Source organism: Colias philodice, chromosome 15 (assembly GCF_061535455.1).
Source record: "Colias philodice isolate Cphi_HAF_F1 chromosome 15, ilColPhil1 Martin Lab GWU primary, whole genome shotgun sequence".
In the NCBI taxonomy this organism is placed as follows: domain Eukaryota; kingdom Metazoa; phylum Arthropoda; class Insecta; order Lepidoptera; family Pieridae; genus Colias; species Colias philodice.
The window spans coordinates 975,307-992,583 of NC_143100.1; the positions used below are offsets into that span (position 1 = coordinate 975,307).

The window sequence follows — 17,277 nt, forward strand, 5'->3', positions numbered from 1 at the left end:
ATATCCATCTCATAGTGTATAATACATAATACTAACTGTTTACGACGTTTGTTTTCGACCTACCGTCACTTTATGTTATATTTTTTTTTTTGTTCACACGAATTGCAATTTGCATTGTCATTACTCATTATCTTTTGTGTCATCTTAACGTTTTGTTGGAAGGAATTAAACTGAAAGCGATACATAAAAAAAGGAGTTTTTGTTCATGGTCCTTACGATTGCCGGATATATAATATATAATATATAACGATACTGGAGAATACTGGCTTTGGAGTTACGACAATATCGATGAAATTATTATTGGTGGATTACGACTAATAGTACGTAAATACAACTATAACGGTCAGCGTAACATCGAGTTGGGTGTTCTATCATCGCGTCTTCACATCTGCATCTGGAGGTTATTTTGTGTAGTGCTGTGAGTGAGTAAATAAGTGGACAAACCGTGAGTACATTCGAGATATCATAATACATAATTGGACTTTATATATTGGGACTTTAAGTAAATCGTATATAAAACTTGCTAATTGCTATTACAAAATAAATTGATTTGTACTTTAAAGATTGACGTGTTAAATAGGTCAAGGTTACGTGTTTCGCTGAAACTTAAAACGTAATAACTTACTTATTATAATCTGTGAATGCGTATCAGTTTATGAATATTGTATTTTAAATCTTTGTCGGATTTCCTATAGTTAATAATTAATATCAAGTTAATGTATAAATTAATTTATAGGATTACGTATTTCAAATATTTAACCTATAAATTTTTATAAATGTGTTTGTGTATTCATTTTGTTTGTTAGTTTTTGTATTTGAAAGATGGAATCTTATATTAAAGTGCAAAACAATATATATGATCGAATTACAAAAGCTAGATCTAATTTTAAGAAATCGCCTAAAGAACGTTTAGCGAATGATGCGTATTTATCGACAAGATTAGATGCGCTTGAAGAACTTTGGTCTCGGTTTTTGCAAACTCACACACAAATTATTCAAGTTTCGGAAAGTGATAAATTGAATGCTACTACTTATGTCAAGGCTGATACATATGGCAATTGCGAAGAACAATACATCGATTATAAGTATGAGTTGCGGGAAGCTCGAGCTAATTTAGTTAAATCAACCACTGTACATCATGCGCCAGGTGGCAGCACCACAGCTTCAGATTCGAATCAACAAGGTTTTAAATTACCAAAGATTACTATTCCACATTTCTCCGGGAAATATGCAGAATGGACGAGCTTTCGAGACCTGTTTTTGTCACTGGTACATAGTAACCCTACATTGGATGATGTTCAACGCTTACATTATTTAAAATGTCAACTCACTGGAGAAGCGGAACAGTTCTTGCGACACATACCAATAACTGCAGAAAATTATAATTTATGTTGGAAACAGCTTGAAGATCGGTACAGCAACAAAAAGTATCTTGCCAATTGTATCTTAAAGAAATTTATGAATCAAAAAACTGTAACAACTGAATCAGCTACAGCGTTACGCGAAATATTAGATACTACTAATGAATGTATGTTTGCACTTAAAAATTTGTCAATAGATGTAAGTACTTGGGACACTATTGTTATTTATATTGTAAGTTTAAAATTAGATTCCGAGTCCCGTAAGCAGTGGGAACTGCAAAGTAGTAAAAATTGTAATTTATTACCAACATATAAAGAATTTATAGAATTTTTAGAAATCCGTTCACGTTCATTAGAATTTATTGATCCTAAGGTAGCTAAACAAAATAGTCAACAATATAGAACTAAAGTCACTCCGAAAGCGTTTCATATTTCTAATTTAAAATGTATTTATTGTTCTGATGATCATCATTTGCGAAATTGTAAAAGTTTTTCAAGAGAAATGACTGATACTCGACGGAATTTTGTCCAATCACATAATCTTTGTTTTAATTGTCTTGGTGCAGGTCACAATGTATATTCGTGTCGCCAGTCTTCCAGGTGTCGTATTTGCAAGAAGAAACATCATTCTTTACTACATCCCAAAAATGTATCGCTTCCGTCGGAGCCTCAAATGAGTGAGGCAGAATCAGATGCTAAGGAAGCAACAGCATCTACATCAACACAGGTAAAAAATATTAATAATATCAAAGCCTGCTTTTCGCGTTTCAGTGGACAAGTTTTACTTGCCACCGCATTAGTTAATGCCAGGTCACACACAGGCTCATTGATCACGTTAAGATGTCTCATTGATCAAGGATCACAGGCTTCATTTTTGACTGAAGCCGCAGTTCAACTTCTTGGGCTAAGAAAGATTCCACACAAAAGCTCCATTATTGGTTTGGGTAGTGACCACTCAAGTTCTGTTGCCTCTAAAGCGAGGGTAGAAATTGAGATTCAATCACGCCATTGCAACTTTAAAATTTGCGTCCAAGCTTTTGTGCTCAATAAGCTCACCTCAGTACTTCCGGAAAGGAATGCTGTTGTTAATCTTAGTCCTGAAGTATCTAAATTAGTTTTAGCAGATCCTTTCTTTGCAACACCAAATAAAATTGACATGCTCCTTGGAGCAGATGTTTATGGTCAGATTTTGCTTGAAGGTCTGATCAAGGATTCACCCAGTGCATTAATCGCGCAAAATACACAGCTGGGCTGGATTCTATCGGGTCCAATTCAATCCAGATCGAGCTCCAGCACTATTTGGTGCAATCATATTCATCAAAATGATGAATACGAACTTATGAAGAAGTTTTGGGAGCTTGAATCGGATCAATTCGCCTCTGATAAATCACTTCTTACAGAGGAGGAAATTAAATGTGAGAGTATATACACATCAACTACTAGGAGAGATAGTTCAGGACGCTATATAGTTAATTTACCATTTCGAACCGATGATCCAAATTGCAAATATGGTAATTCAAGGGCTATTGCAATAAAACAATTTGATCGGCTTGAGAATAATTTATTAAAAAATCCCAAACTTAAGGCTGAGTATGCTGCTGTCATAAAAGAATATAAATATTTAGGTCACGTGGAAACTGTGCCATCTCATGAAGAAGATTCGGCTGATGCTGTATACTTACCTCACCATGCAGTGATCCGAGAGGATAAGGATACTACCAAGGTCCGAGTTGTCTTTAACGCTTCTTGTCCAGGAACCAATGGCATCACATTGAATGATGAACTCATGGTAGGCCCATCGCTACAACCTGACTTACGTCACATTATAATGCGTTGGCGTCAATATCCAATTTGTCTTGTCGCTGACATTATAAAAATGTATAGACAGGTAAAAATATCTGAATTACATACAGATTTTCAACGTTTTGTGTGGCGCGAAGATCCAGATCAAAGACTGCAGCATCTGCGCCTCTTACGAGTTACCTTTGGTACGGCTTCAGCACCTTATCTCGCTGTTAAATCATTACAGCAAGTTGCACACGACGATGGAGTAAAGTATCCGCTGGCTGCTGAAAGGGTACTTCATGATTTTTACATGGATGATTTTATGTCAGGCTGTTTTTCTGTGGAAGAAGGTAAGCAAATTTATAAGGAAATAACACAACTTCTACAAGGAGGTGGATTTGTTTTGCAAAAATGGAGCAGTAATAGCGAAGAAATACTTAAAGAGATTAATGAAGATGTTGAAGATCAAGCAGAAAACCTGAAACTAAAAATAGATGAAATCATGAAAATTTTAGGACTTACCTGGAACAGAAGAACTGATGAATTTGAATACGTAGTAAAGCTTCCACCGCTCTCTCCTCCTGTAACAAAAAGAAAAGTTATTTCAGAAATTTCTCGATTATTTGATCCTGTTGGTTGGCTTGCGCCAGTAATAATTTCAGCCAAAGTTTTTATACAGAAATTATGGCTCTCGGGAATTGAGTGGGATGATGAACTTCCTCCACAATTACTGAAGGACTGGCTCAAGTATAGAAGTGAATTAGATACACTTACCAAATTTAGTATCCCACGCTGGATCAACATCAATAATGATGATAAAGTTCGCGAATTGCATGGCTTCTGCGATGCTTCAAATGTTGCATTTGCGGCAGTTGTGTACTTGCGAGTGGTTAACTCCAATGGGAAGGTTAATGTTGCATTAATCGCTTCCAAAACAAAGGTAGCGCCCATTAAACAAGTTTCGATTCCGAGATTGGAGCTTTGTGGAGCTGTACTACTCACAAGACTGCTACTAGAAGTGTCTCAAGCCATGGGTATGAAGAAATCTTCTATTCATGCGTGGACCGACTCACAAATTGTGCTCGCTTGGCTTCAAGGACAACCTAGTCGTTGGAAAACCTTTGTCGCCAACCGTGTGTCGGAGATTATTACTTCGTTGGAACCGCAGCAATGGCAACACGTATCTACAAAAGATAATCCTGCAGATTGTGCATCGCGGGGCGGAACGCAATGGGATGTTCAACTCTGGAAGGAAGGGCCGAAGTGGCTGCAAGAAAAGAATATTAATTTTACAAGACGTCAAATAGAAGATACACATCTAGAAGAAAGAAAAATGAAAATTTGTTTAATAAATACTTACGGTGATGATGCAGATCCCGAAGAAGAAATATACTCACGGTTTTCATCTTTGAGAAGACTGCTCCGGGTTACTGCACTCTGTAAAAGACTAATTAAAAGGATGAGAAAAAAGGAAGTAGAAGATCAGAAGGATTGGATAACAAGTTTTGAAATAAGAGAAAGTTTAAAAGTATGTATTAAAAGATGCCAAGAAAAACATTTCGGTGAAGAGCTTGCAGATTTAAGAAATAAAAAAGAAATAAATAAAAAAAGTAGACTTACCTCACTCAATCCAATAGTTGACGAAGACGGTATTCTACGAGTAGGTGGCAGACTGCAGCAGGCAATCCTTAGTGATGAGAGAAAACATCCTATCATTCTTCCTCGCAAATCACAGTTTACAACTTTGATTATTGCGGATGCTCATGAGAGAACATTTCATGGCGGTCCCCAATTGATGCAAAATTATTTGCAATCAAAATACTGGATAATAGGTGCGAAGGATTTAGTAAGACTGTGTGTTCGTAAATGCGTTCGTTGTGTACGATATGCCGCTCGCACAAGACACCAGTTGATGGGACAACTACCGGTTGAAAGATCTACTGCTTGTCGACCTTTCTTAAAGAGTGGAGTAGACTATGCAGGGCCTATTAATATAAGAACCTCTAAAGGCAGAGGTAATCGGTCATTCAAGGGATATATTTGCTTATTCATTTGTATGGCCACACGCGCTATCCATCTCGAAGCAGTAAGTGACCTTACAGCTCAGGGATTTCTAGCAGCGTTTAAGCGTTTTATAGCACGCCGTGGTCATTGCGCTGAAGTATGGAGCGATAATGGGACAAATTTTGTGGGTGCAGCACGAGAACTCAAATCTTTATATGCTCATGAGAGGTCCAGTATAGTGAAGGAAATTGCAGATCAACTGGCTACAAATGGGACTGAATGGCATTTTATCCCTCCCCATTCCCCAAATTTTGGAGGACTATGGGAGGCAGGGGTAAAATCGACGAAACATCATTTAAGACGCATTGTTGGGAATTCAACTTTAACATTCGAAGAAATGACAACATTACTTTGTCAAATAGAATCTTGTCTGAATTCTCGGCCTATTTCTAAAATTACTGAGAATCCAGACAATCCAATCCCACTGACACCAGGACACTTTTTGGTGGGAGAACCTCTGGTTTTACCCCCTGATGTCAATAGGCATGACGACAGTATCCATAAATGTTCGAATTAGTGTTTTTAAGGGAAAATGTATAATATATAAATTAAAAATAGTGACTTAGAAATATTAAAAACATTAAGATTAATGAGATTATCAATAAAATAAAACGTTGAAATTCTGCAGTCGGCCATTTTGACTGAAACACGCGTGACGTCACGTCTACGTAAACAACTCACAACAACTTCGCGGCAGGTGTATTTTGTTGTTATGAATATGCTGAGAATACGCATTTTTATTTATTTTCTATTTTTTCACGTATGCTTTATCGACTCAGAACAGAAATATAATTGCGAATTCACGAATATGTGGTTCGGGTTTCTCTGCGTCAAATTTATACAACCATTTCATATTATTTTCTCACTTTAAACCATTACTAACACTTTTTTTAGGTAGGTATTATTTTTATGTAGATTCACATTGCAATACTGCACACCACTTATAAACTGCAATTAGATTCTATAACACTTTATAATTAAATATTTGTTTAATTTTACTTCGCTATGCATACAGATAATTACGTATTTACGTAAGAGTGACGTCACGCCTACGCCATGACACCTGTGAGCTGTTTTAGCACAGTTAATAAATATTTTTTGAAAAATGGCTTTTATCTTCGTTAAATTTAAGTATATTAGCAAAATATAGGGTATTTCTTGTTTAATAAACGTATACACACATTATGGAAGAGGTTTTGAAAATCTTTCGTCATGCCTATTACGAAACATCCAATATCACAAATCTCAGACGGTGGCAAATGACTCAAAAAATGACACAAGATTTTTGGCGTCGTTGGTCAAATGAATATTTGACTCAGTTCTACCATCGTTATAAATGGAACAATATTGTTCCTGAACCTACAATTGGAGATTTAGTGTTAGTAGTGGAGGATGATCTTCCACCTGGAAGATGGTTATATGGTATTATAGTTGAAAAACATCCCGGATTGGACGGAATTACGCGAGTTGTCAGTCTTAAATGTAAAAACAATGTAATTAAACGTCCTGTTTCTAAATTGTGTTTTTTGCCAATTACCAACTAATGTTGATTTTTTTTGTTGGCTCTCGAGCCTCATATTATGTTCGTATTAGCACGTATTAGTAAGAAAGCATGCAATGTGGTAATATTTTATTTTGTATTTTTTCTGTATTTGATGTTAAATTCGTGTAAAGACTTTCGTTAGTATTCATGTTTTGATCGGTTAATTGTATTAAGGAAAATTTTGAAAATTTGTCCTTGGTGGGCTGTATGTTTACGACGTATGTTTTTCGACCTACCGTCACTTTATGTTATATTTTTATTGTTCACACGAATTGCAATTTGCATTGTCATTACTCATTATCTTTTGTGTCATCTTAACGTTTTGTTGGAAGGAATTAAACTGAAAGCGATACATAAAAAAAGGAGTTTTTGTTCACTAACTTTAAGTATAAAAAATGTTAGTCTCATACATTTTTAACTAAAATCGCAAAAACGACACCAATGCCACTACTTAGATTCACGATAATAAATATAAATTGTTGAAAGTGAATATCATGCGAAGTTGTAAAAAAAACAAGCGAAACCGCAAGTAAAAACTAGTAGATAAGTATATAAAACTCGTAAATCATTTTCAATTTGCTTAAAAACTTCATTTCCGCCCACGGAATTCGATGAATTAAACCGGACTGAAAAATACATTGCATCTTTGCACTCAAACATGCGTATAACAGCCTCTATAAAAACATTTTACATTCGCATATAAAAATACATTAATGAAGCCGATATAGGTCATCCCATCGTTGACCATATCAAAGAAAAAAACTCAAAGATTTTCAGGTCAAATAAAATGAAGAGAAACCCAAAAACCTTTTACGTTTTTTGTTAACTTCAGGGAAAGTTACTGAATAGTTTATTTTGCACTTTAAAAGCCTCCGGAATGTAAATTGAAATGGAATTTTCGAGTTTTAAAGATAATTCTGCGAATTTTAACGTATGTAGGTTAGGCTCGGCTATAAAAAGAAGGCTTAGATGTCTAAAGTGAATAGATTCTCATTCTATTCAAAGTTCAGTTCTGCCGTTCTATAACAAACAAGATAGCTGTAGTTCAAGTAATGGGAAAGGAAAGGGTTTTTGTACTCTTTAATACACACTACATTTACTAAAACTACTTAGTTTACGTTTACATAGGCAACAAACTTCAAAATGCTTATAAAGAAACCATTTTGGAAGTGAATTAAAAATACGATTAAAATTGTTTAATATTTATCAAGCCTGTGTCCTTCTGACTTTCTACCATTTGTACACTATTTTTTTGTATTATTAATTTCATCTATCTTTCGTGTTAGATTTTTAACTTCATCTTTCATAAAATATCACTCATAGAGTCATACTTCTACGTCCAAATATCATACGTAAAAATAATCAATTTTCAATTCATATGTTATCATATGACAGTTTATACTGTACCTTTAAAAGACCATAATCCAGTTAAAAGGTCGTTTAGTCCGTCTCTCCATACCTACAGTACGGATATTAACAAGTCATACACCCATTATAGGGGAGGAACAATACCAACCCCTAGGGACGCTTGCATCATAGTTCGTAGCGAATTATTCCAGGCCCTTTGATTAAAATGCCAAGTTGTTGACAAACTTTGCAATATTTGTACTGTTGATTGGAATAATAATTGTACGTGCTATTTTAAAGTCATCGAACTTGAATTATAACTGCCACAGTAGATGTTCTGCCCTATTGCCCCTTTTTCCTGTTTCTCCATAAAAATCTTCCTTGTCCTTTAACAAAAACGGAGCCATTCTTGAGTTTCACGAATGTTTTAGGCTTGTTAACTCATTTGGCAATTCTCTTTTATTATAAAGATATGGTAAAAGGTAATTAGGAAATTAATAACGTTTTTTATAATGAAACCTATGAGTCACAGCTAAAACTAGTCCGAAAGTCAAGCTTGTAGCTAATTCTCGGTCAAGGTCACGTTTTTAGAATTAATGCTTAAATGTTGTTGCTTATGAATTCCTTATTTGAATGTTTACATTTGTTTTGTCATGTTAAATATGTACCTAGATTTTAATTTAACACATTAGGCCACTTCTAAATATCACGTCATCTTATTCAGAGACATTTCAATATGTTGCTAATTCCAGTTAGTTCTTTTATATTATACTAGCTGTTGCCCGCAGCTTCGCCTGCGTGGAAAAGATAAATTTTCATGGTACAAACTTTCATCCCCTATTTGATCCCCTTGGGGGATGAATTTTCTAAAATCCTTTCTTAGGGGACGCCTACGTTATGACATCTACCTGCATGCCAAATTTCAGCCCGATACGTCCAGTGGTTTGGGCTGTGCGTTGATAGATCACTATATCAGTCACCTTTGAGTTTTATATATATAGACTAGCTGTGATCCGTGGTTTCACCTTCATTGCTCCGCTCCTGTTGGTCTTAGCGTGATGATAATATTTAGCCTACAGCCTTCCTTGATAAATGGGCTATGTAACACCGAAAGAATTTTTCAAATCGGACCAGTAGTAGTATAATATTAGTATAGATAATCATATAATGATCACATAATAATAAATCATCTATTCAACCACTGGCTATATTAAAATTTCTGTCACAGTTATTTTAAATGAATTCTCTGTAATATCGTTATTATTTCCTATATTTTCAGCCGATAACTTTGTGTTTTTCAACAATATTCGATATTAGTTATAACAGTTATGGGGGCGAATATTTTGTATCCAAACACACTTCCCTTCACTTGAGACGATGTGGAACTACCCTCAACTAACACTGGAGTATCGAACGTTTTCTTATATAATCAAGAGCCTACACTGTTGATTTGGGGGTGTGGTATGTTTGTGAGCGACGCGAGAGGCGATTTAAAAAGTTTATGCATAGTCTGGAACATCGTCGGAACGTAGCCAGTTTGGCGGTTTTCTACAGAATCTTTCACGGCGAATGTGCTGAAGGACTGCATAACATGTTGCCAGCTTCTCCTTTTTATCATCGAGCGACTCGACGCCGGGCCGGTCTCCACCCTTATGTCATCGACATCCCACCCATACGCACTAAGCGATTCGCTTCTTCTTTTCTTATGCGTACTAGTAAGGAGTGGAACAATCTTCCGGCTTCCGTTTTTCCCAGAAACTACAATCTGGATTTATTCAAGAGAAATGTGAATAGACACTTATTAGGCAAACATGCTCCATCCTAGACCACGCTTGTCGCTTTCTATCAGGCGAAGCGATGGTCAAATGCTTGCCTAATCCTAATATAAAAAAAAATATATATATCAGGTAAATTATATTAATGACCCAAGTCAAAGTAAAGGAATTAATTTTAATTATTTACGATTCAATTCAAAAAAAGCGTAGAGACGCATATGCTATAAGTATGCATTATATCTATTATGTAAAATTAAACAAACTTTTTATCAACAAAACCTATCAATACACTTACTTTTCCTTCTATATTGTTTTCAATATTTCAATTCATGACCATGAATCGGGGATTTAACAAGATTTTTCTTCAAAAAATCGCACCCGCTATCTCTCATCACAGACCGCTACTGATCCCTCAAGCACAAGCGAAGATTGTATAAATATTGGCGACGCTTTGAAGCTAAGTGCTGCCTTTGTCTCGCCAATAAAAGAATAACACTCATTTATGCGAACAATGAAACATCAGGTCTTTTGTAAGGCAATTTGGTATAGATAATCGTATATCGAAATAATAAACATACATACTAAACGTACCCATAGCAATATGGTACCTGTTTGTAAGTATTGAGGAAATTATTTCGCAGCTCTTGAACACACATGCAATATTAGAAATATGGATGATAAGAGTATAGAGTAGTATAAAAGTAAGAGCTATAATTTCCTTAAGTTATCAATTTTAATCTTTATCTAAGTGTCTTTAATTAAGCGCGCCCTTTCAAAGCTTGAATAATTTTGACGTCATTATATTCGTTGAATTATACTATTTAATAGTGCACAAACCAAGGCCTTAAAGTGGACTCAATTACTGCAATGCACTAAATTATTAGGTCCATATTAGCCACGTCACCCCCTTCAAGCACTCAAGAGCAAAAAGGCAGACGTTTCGTATATTTAGAAAACTAAACCGCGCGCAATAATTCATTCCAATTTCGTATCAAGCCTTTGTTTCTACCCTCATGTTTCACCCTACTTGAGGTAACGATGGCCCTTTAGTCTTTTTATTAGTCAACTGAGCGTTCTTCAGTTTATTTTTGTTTTAATACCCATTGTTTATACACCAATCAAGTTTTGTTGGGGTGATTATTTCACTCCAAGTGCAGTATGCAAATAAATTTCCAATTTAAATATTATTCAACTTCGTCCATTCGGACTTCGCGTCAAATTTTTGCTGTTGCATAAATTTCAAGTCGGTTCTCGGAATTAATTATAGTTCTGTCAAAATTTTAACGCCATCATTGCGTTTCTTGAGCGACGAGTTTTTAAGTGACACCTTCTGATAAATTTCTTCTTTCATTATTTATTTTAATTTATTCACTCTACCTTATACGAAGGATGGGTATGTTAATATTATGTACTGTTATAAAATTCTGCATATTATAAAAATCTCTCTCTGAAAATACCTTCCCTTTTCAACCAGTATTAGCCTTAGATCCATATCCTTGTACCAAAGTCACATCAACATATATTCTTATCACCACGTCCATATAAAACGTGAACCGCGATCTAAACAAGCCAAGCGTCACCACGCAAGAATGTACCCCATAACAATCATAGGCCAAACGCGAAATTTCGCGAAATCACCCAACAAACGTCAACCCGGACCTTTTTACAACCTAACCGTCACATAAAAATATTAAGTTTATTGGTAAGTTAGCTTTAAGTGGCTCTCAAACGATATTCGAGGCAGGATCACACCTATTACGATATGATATAACTTGTGCGAACGTTTTGTGTTCCAAGAACTTGTTAATGGACTTTGATGGCTTATAGAGTATGCAAATATCTGCAGATGTGTCATTGTATGAGGATTTGTGTTGTAGGAAAATTCTAATTAAATTATTTTACGTATGTATAATAACTATAACTACATATATTATATATTTATTTCGATGTCATTAAAATTTCCAGTCTTAGATTTTTCATAGTACCTTTACAATTTAGGTTAAAGATCTCGATATATTTTATCGATTATTATTATCTTTGTAATTAAATTTAGCATTGAACTATTAAATAACACTTGGATAGCGTGAGGGAATGTTCTAAATACTAATCTAGGACGCCATCTTGTCGTGAACTGATTATAGGCAAATTATGGAAATATCAGAACACGTTTGCCTAAATATTTTTTGTTCGTGTAGAAATTACTCCGATTCTATATTATTGGATGTATTTTTATTAAACTAGGTTCATTTCTGTGGCACCTGAAAAAATATAATTTATAGTTACGTACGAAAAAATAAAGATCTCTCTCTCCACGCAAATTTTCATTCAGAGCATTTTTAATATGAATAAAAATCACCTTACAATTCAAAATCTCGTATTTTTCCTTTTATTCCATAAATTTTTAAAGAACATCTTTAAAAAATACACAAATTCCGTTTCGTGTTTTGTAATCACTATCAAACAAGAACTCCATTTAACTTCTAATACGACACATCTGTATAATCCCTAATCTATGACTTAATCTTTGACGTATAATCCGCGCGGCGGTAAAACAAAGTTTCGGCTGAAGTATAAGATACGAGACATGTTATAGAGCCGACTAACTCGGGACACGGCATCGATTACGTCACTCACAAAGAATGTAGATTAGATAGAGGGTGCGTGGCACTAAAATGTGAACTTTAGTATTGTAATCCTAATTAAGTAGAACTAATGTGCCTTGATGTTAAATTTTCATTTGCTTGAGTTGGTTTTAGCTAATAGGAACGTCATCTATGAAGTATAGTAATTGTAAGAGGTAGTTTATTGAGTATTTATTTCTTTATTCAAACAACAAATAATTCACTTATAAAGTAACAATAATTGTAATGAATAAAATCATTTAAAAATAAATTGTACAAATGGTATAGAGATAGCAATCTTTAAAAAAAAACAAATACGGAAAATAAAATCGCTACACTTAATTCAAAATATGTACTGTTAAAACTTCATATTCAGCAACAAAAAGCTCTTTGTACTTTCATGTCCAGAAGTTACATATTATCGCAAACAGGACTAGGCAAAACAAAAGACCATCGAAACATTATACACTAGACTACAATAAAGGAATAAAATTAAAAATTCCGATTGACCTCAGATTTTAGAGCAGTCTGTCCAAGCATTCGCCGATACGTGATCCATTGTAAACGGAGCTTTATACTGTGACCTGATTTAAAACCTTTAAACTATATTTGTTAGATGTTTTCTTTGAATAAGATTTCATTTTATTGAGTTAAGTTAAATCGAATTCTCTCTCGCCAGTTATTTGGCCTTTAAATTTTATATTTCTATTGCTAAATTTGGATTATCTACGTTATGGAAAAAGTTTTCTAACTACATATATCAGGTTGAGTTAGAATTAGGTTTTTATCTCTTAATCATGCAAATTACAGGCATTTACATAATTTTGAGTAGTTGGAGATTATCGTAATTCCTTAAGTTGCGTAGATAAAAATATTTTTTTCTTTTCTTAGATTTAAATGAGAAATTTATTTTGTATTTTGTTGTTTACGTGTAAATATGGAAATTTGCTACAAACTGAGATTCTGCGCCATTCTCCTAGAGAGATAACAATGCGCTTTTGAGATAAAATCTATGTTGATGCAGCGGTTTGCACCGTATCACACTAACTTTGTGATCTTCATTATTCTTACAAACATTCATAAATTGTATTGACTTATATTTTTAAATTAATTTCGTATGGATTGTTTTGTATTTGAGTATTTATTATAATCACATTGATTCGTAGGTGTAAGTAAATTAAAACTTAGACGGCGAGGTCTCTTATTTTTAAAGCACCGGTATATATTTATTTATTTTGTCACATATTTAATTTTGTACCTATGTAAATTAATAATTTAATATACAATTTTTTTTCGTGTAGTTGCAGATATTCACTCATAAAAATCACAGTAATATTTCATTACATCTTAAAAACCCGCGCAATAATTAACTTTTAAAAAACAAGTTCAAAAGATGATATTTTATTTACTTTCATAGAACGAGTCCGTTGAGATAAAATTGCGCTACCATAAAGTAAGATTAAATCAAGATGTAGTGAGCGTTCCACTTAATTATTACATTTTTAAATTGCCGCCATAATTCTTCTTGAGAGAGCTTTATTAAATAAATCGTTCTTCTTATCGGGTGTGAAAACTACACGCCCAATTACTTATTAATTAATTGTATCAGAAACAACCAATGAACCGACTATAATTGGACTATAAATCATTCTCAGAGGTTCGACTCGGCATCCGCACTTTGTGCGCTTTCGATATACACAAGTACCTAGTAGCTGAATCAGTACTTACTAGCTTTCCGCTACACTTGCACTTTCCCTTCCATCTATAAAAGGACGTAACAACCAAATATTTTCCTGCGAAATAAAACCTTAAACATTGAGAAATAGAGTAGAAAATCGCTGGTGTACCCCAAGGCCATATACTTGGCCCGAAACTTAAGAATATATATGTAACTGAAGCATGTTCTTAAGATGATTTATGATATGTTGTACGGTTGACGTTTACGAGTTAACAACCACGCCGGGGAGGCCTTTTAATCAACTATGCTAATGTTAGGTGTTGATCTCGGTTCCGACGGGTACCGCTAAGACTAATGTCAATATTAGACCCTAATTGAATCTCCAAATGCGAGCAAACTTTAATTAAGATCGTTTGCGACATGTTTGAAGGGTTATGTTATCCTTACATATTACTTACTGACCCATTTATTATTCTAACATGGGTTGCTATAATTTCGTGGTACTGTTTCGAAGAATTTACAAGCAGATATCAGAATATGTTAATCGATGTATACGTTGCGTCGTACAGTGTTATCTATGATTATAAGATTTTGGATATCAAGATAATTTTTAATAAAATATTTTAAACTTTACCTAAAATATTTGTGTTAGTGTATCATTTAAAAATCTCTGTACAAACAAAAGTTACCCAATATTTATAAAAATCATATTCCAATAAGTCCCAATATTAAATTACATATTATTTACTGAAAATCGTCATCTTCATTTTTGAGGGAGACATTTTTCATGGATGGATAATTTTTGCGATTTTCAACAGAAAATCTTTATTTAAGATCATGCTCGATCATTTCAAAGATCGTGCTAGTCAAATACATAACCGCGAAGAAAATTGTAGATATTTTTATATCTAATAAAAATAAAAAACAGTTCAACAGGAATCGTGTTTTACCGCAAGTCAGTTTAATATCGGGAAAAACGAGGGTTTAAAATTTATCATTAGATCGAAATCGGAGAGCTATATCACGTACCATCTATATTACCACTTAGGGACCACCTAAGTGATCCTTTCAAATTTTCATTGGTTAGCCCAGTTCTTCGAGTTATATGATGTTTAAGAATGCAGTGGAAGATTCGATGGAATATTAGATTTATAAAGATGGAGTTAAAATTCAAAAATTAAATGAAAATACTAACGTTTGAAAATTTAAATTAAAATTTTTGTTTAAAATTACCTATGTATCAAGTTACAAACAATTTAAAATTATTTACTTTCTAACATAATTAGATTTCTTTTGAATATTCTCAAATAAATTATTAACGTAGAGAGTAGGTAATCTTCTGAAGAACGTAAACCCAATAACGTAAATAATTATTTTAGTCAGTTTGTCATTTAGATTAATCAAAACACGTTTTGGCTGATAAAACAACCAATATAATAGGACATTAGTTACGTTACAAGTTTAATGACTTTTACGGATCAAAATATAGTATTTTATCAGTGCCAATATTATCCTGGTAATCAACATTGATTTTAAAAATAAAACAATTCACTTAAATATCCATTGAAATACAATTCCGGTCAACCCGTACAAACTCATCCATGCCAGCTACAACCCGGAAAGATTTAAAAATAAATTTGAGAACTATCACGAATAACAAAACCCATCCAATTAGTAAACACTGGTGTATCGTCCAATTAAAATTTTCCGTACGAAATATATCTAATTGGTTGTATAGCAGATTCCATCGCATGCGTATTTTAAAATATCGGTTATTTATATTCAATTTCAAAAATTGTATTTATTGATAAAATTTTAATTCTTTGGATAATACAAAAATACGCTCAATATGGCAAACTTAAGTAGCCTTAAATATAATAACTTATATCCATAAGTGCACTAAATATTATAATAAATTATATCTCTAAGTTAAAAAATAATTTGTTTATCAAGTTGTACTTATACTCTACTTATAAGCGATAGGACCTTTTGCAAAAAAAAATTATGATAAGTTTTGAAAGTACAGTTTTTGTTCCAATCGTTCATTCCTACTCCTCAATGTCACTTATCATTAAACCATTACCTACCATTAAAGCATCGAATCTTTATTCAAATAGCATTCTTCAAACTACCCTGATTTAATTTGTCCACTATTTGCACAGATGGTGAATCACAAGCGATGTCAGGGTCAGTCACGCACTGGCCGGGGACGGTGACGGACGTGCCTATTAATTATGTCCGATGAGAAAATTTCTAAGCAAGAAATCCTAGCCATCACGGCTAATGCCCAATGAAATGGGTCCTCACTGGACCCTTGTATTTTGTTGTTTGCCATAATTAATGGGAAGCGAGCGAAGTGTCGTATGGTAAAATAAAATGCTAAAAATAAAAATATTGCTGTAGTTATTTAACTTCTTTTCCTGGCTCTAGACTTCTCTACAGGCTGTAGACTTCTATAGGCTGTAGACTTCTCTACATTTTTCTATATACTAAATAGTATTTTTTTCAATGATTAATTGGTGAATATTATGCTCTATCAATTATATCAAGCTAAAAATGAGTTAAATGTCACAATTAGTCTTTCTTCTTTATACTAATATCTTTATTAACTCCACTGCACTAGTTAAAAAAAGCTCTATGATTTGAGAGTATGTGTGTGTTTATACTATGTGAATAATAATAATAGAAAGGGAACGTAAAGATTGAGAGTGACATAATATTTGTAAAAAAAATACAATTAAGATTAAAGACATAATATTTGGCTCACTCAAAAACTATAATCTTTACAGCCATATTACGTCTCCAAATTTTACATTCATACTTTTTACTGACTTTCATACTACAAGTTGTATCGAGGTCAATTATACTTTTATAAACCTACCGTCATTGATTTTTCAAATGCCTTATTAATCCTCATTCCGCTGCCGTCCATCACTCGAGCTCGACGTGCCCTTGTAGCGGGATTATAGTTTTCGAGTGAGCCAAATCCAAGGGAGCTGCGTCCGATGTTAAATTTTCGATTGGATTTGAATTCGTGTCAGGTGTCCAGCGGTTGTCAGACGCGGCATAAAATTATGATTAATGCCGTAACCGCTTGTTCTAT

General features: G+C 33.8%; 1 protein-coding gene across 1 annotated transcript; it reads left to right on the forward strand.

Moving 5' to 3' along the window:
* Positions 1-802: 802 nt before the first annotated feature.
* On the forward strand, positions 803-16,419 carry LOC149482014 (uncharacterized). The gene is made up of 2 exons (XM_089704093.1): positions 803-5,704; positions 16,337-16,419. Exons 1-2 carry the CDS (start codon positions 823-825, stop codon positions 16,417-16,419), a joined length of 4,965 nt encoding a protein of 1,654 aa, XP_089560219.1. The 5' UTR covers positions 803-822.
* Positions 16,420-17,277: the final 858 nt, after the last annotated feature.

Excerpts from the sequence above, each read along its gene's own strand:
- LOC149482014 (XM_089704093.1), top strand. The coding sequence starts at position 823 with ATGGAATCTTATATTAAAGTGCAAAACAATATATATGATCGAATTACA. Across the intron at positions 5,705-16,336 it reads TGTCAATAGGCATGACGACA|ATGGTGAATCACAAGCGATG; the intron begins GTATCCATAAAT and ends CTATTTGCACAG.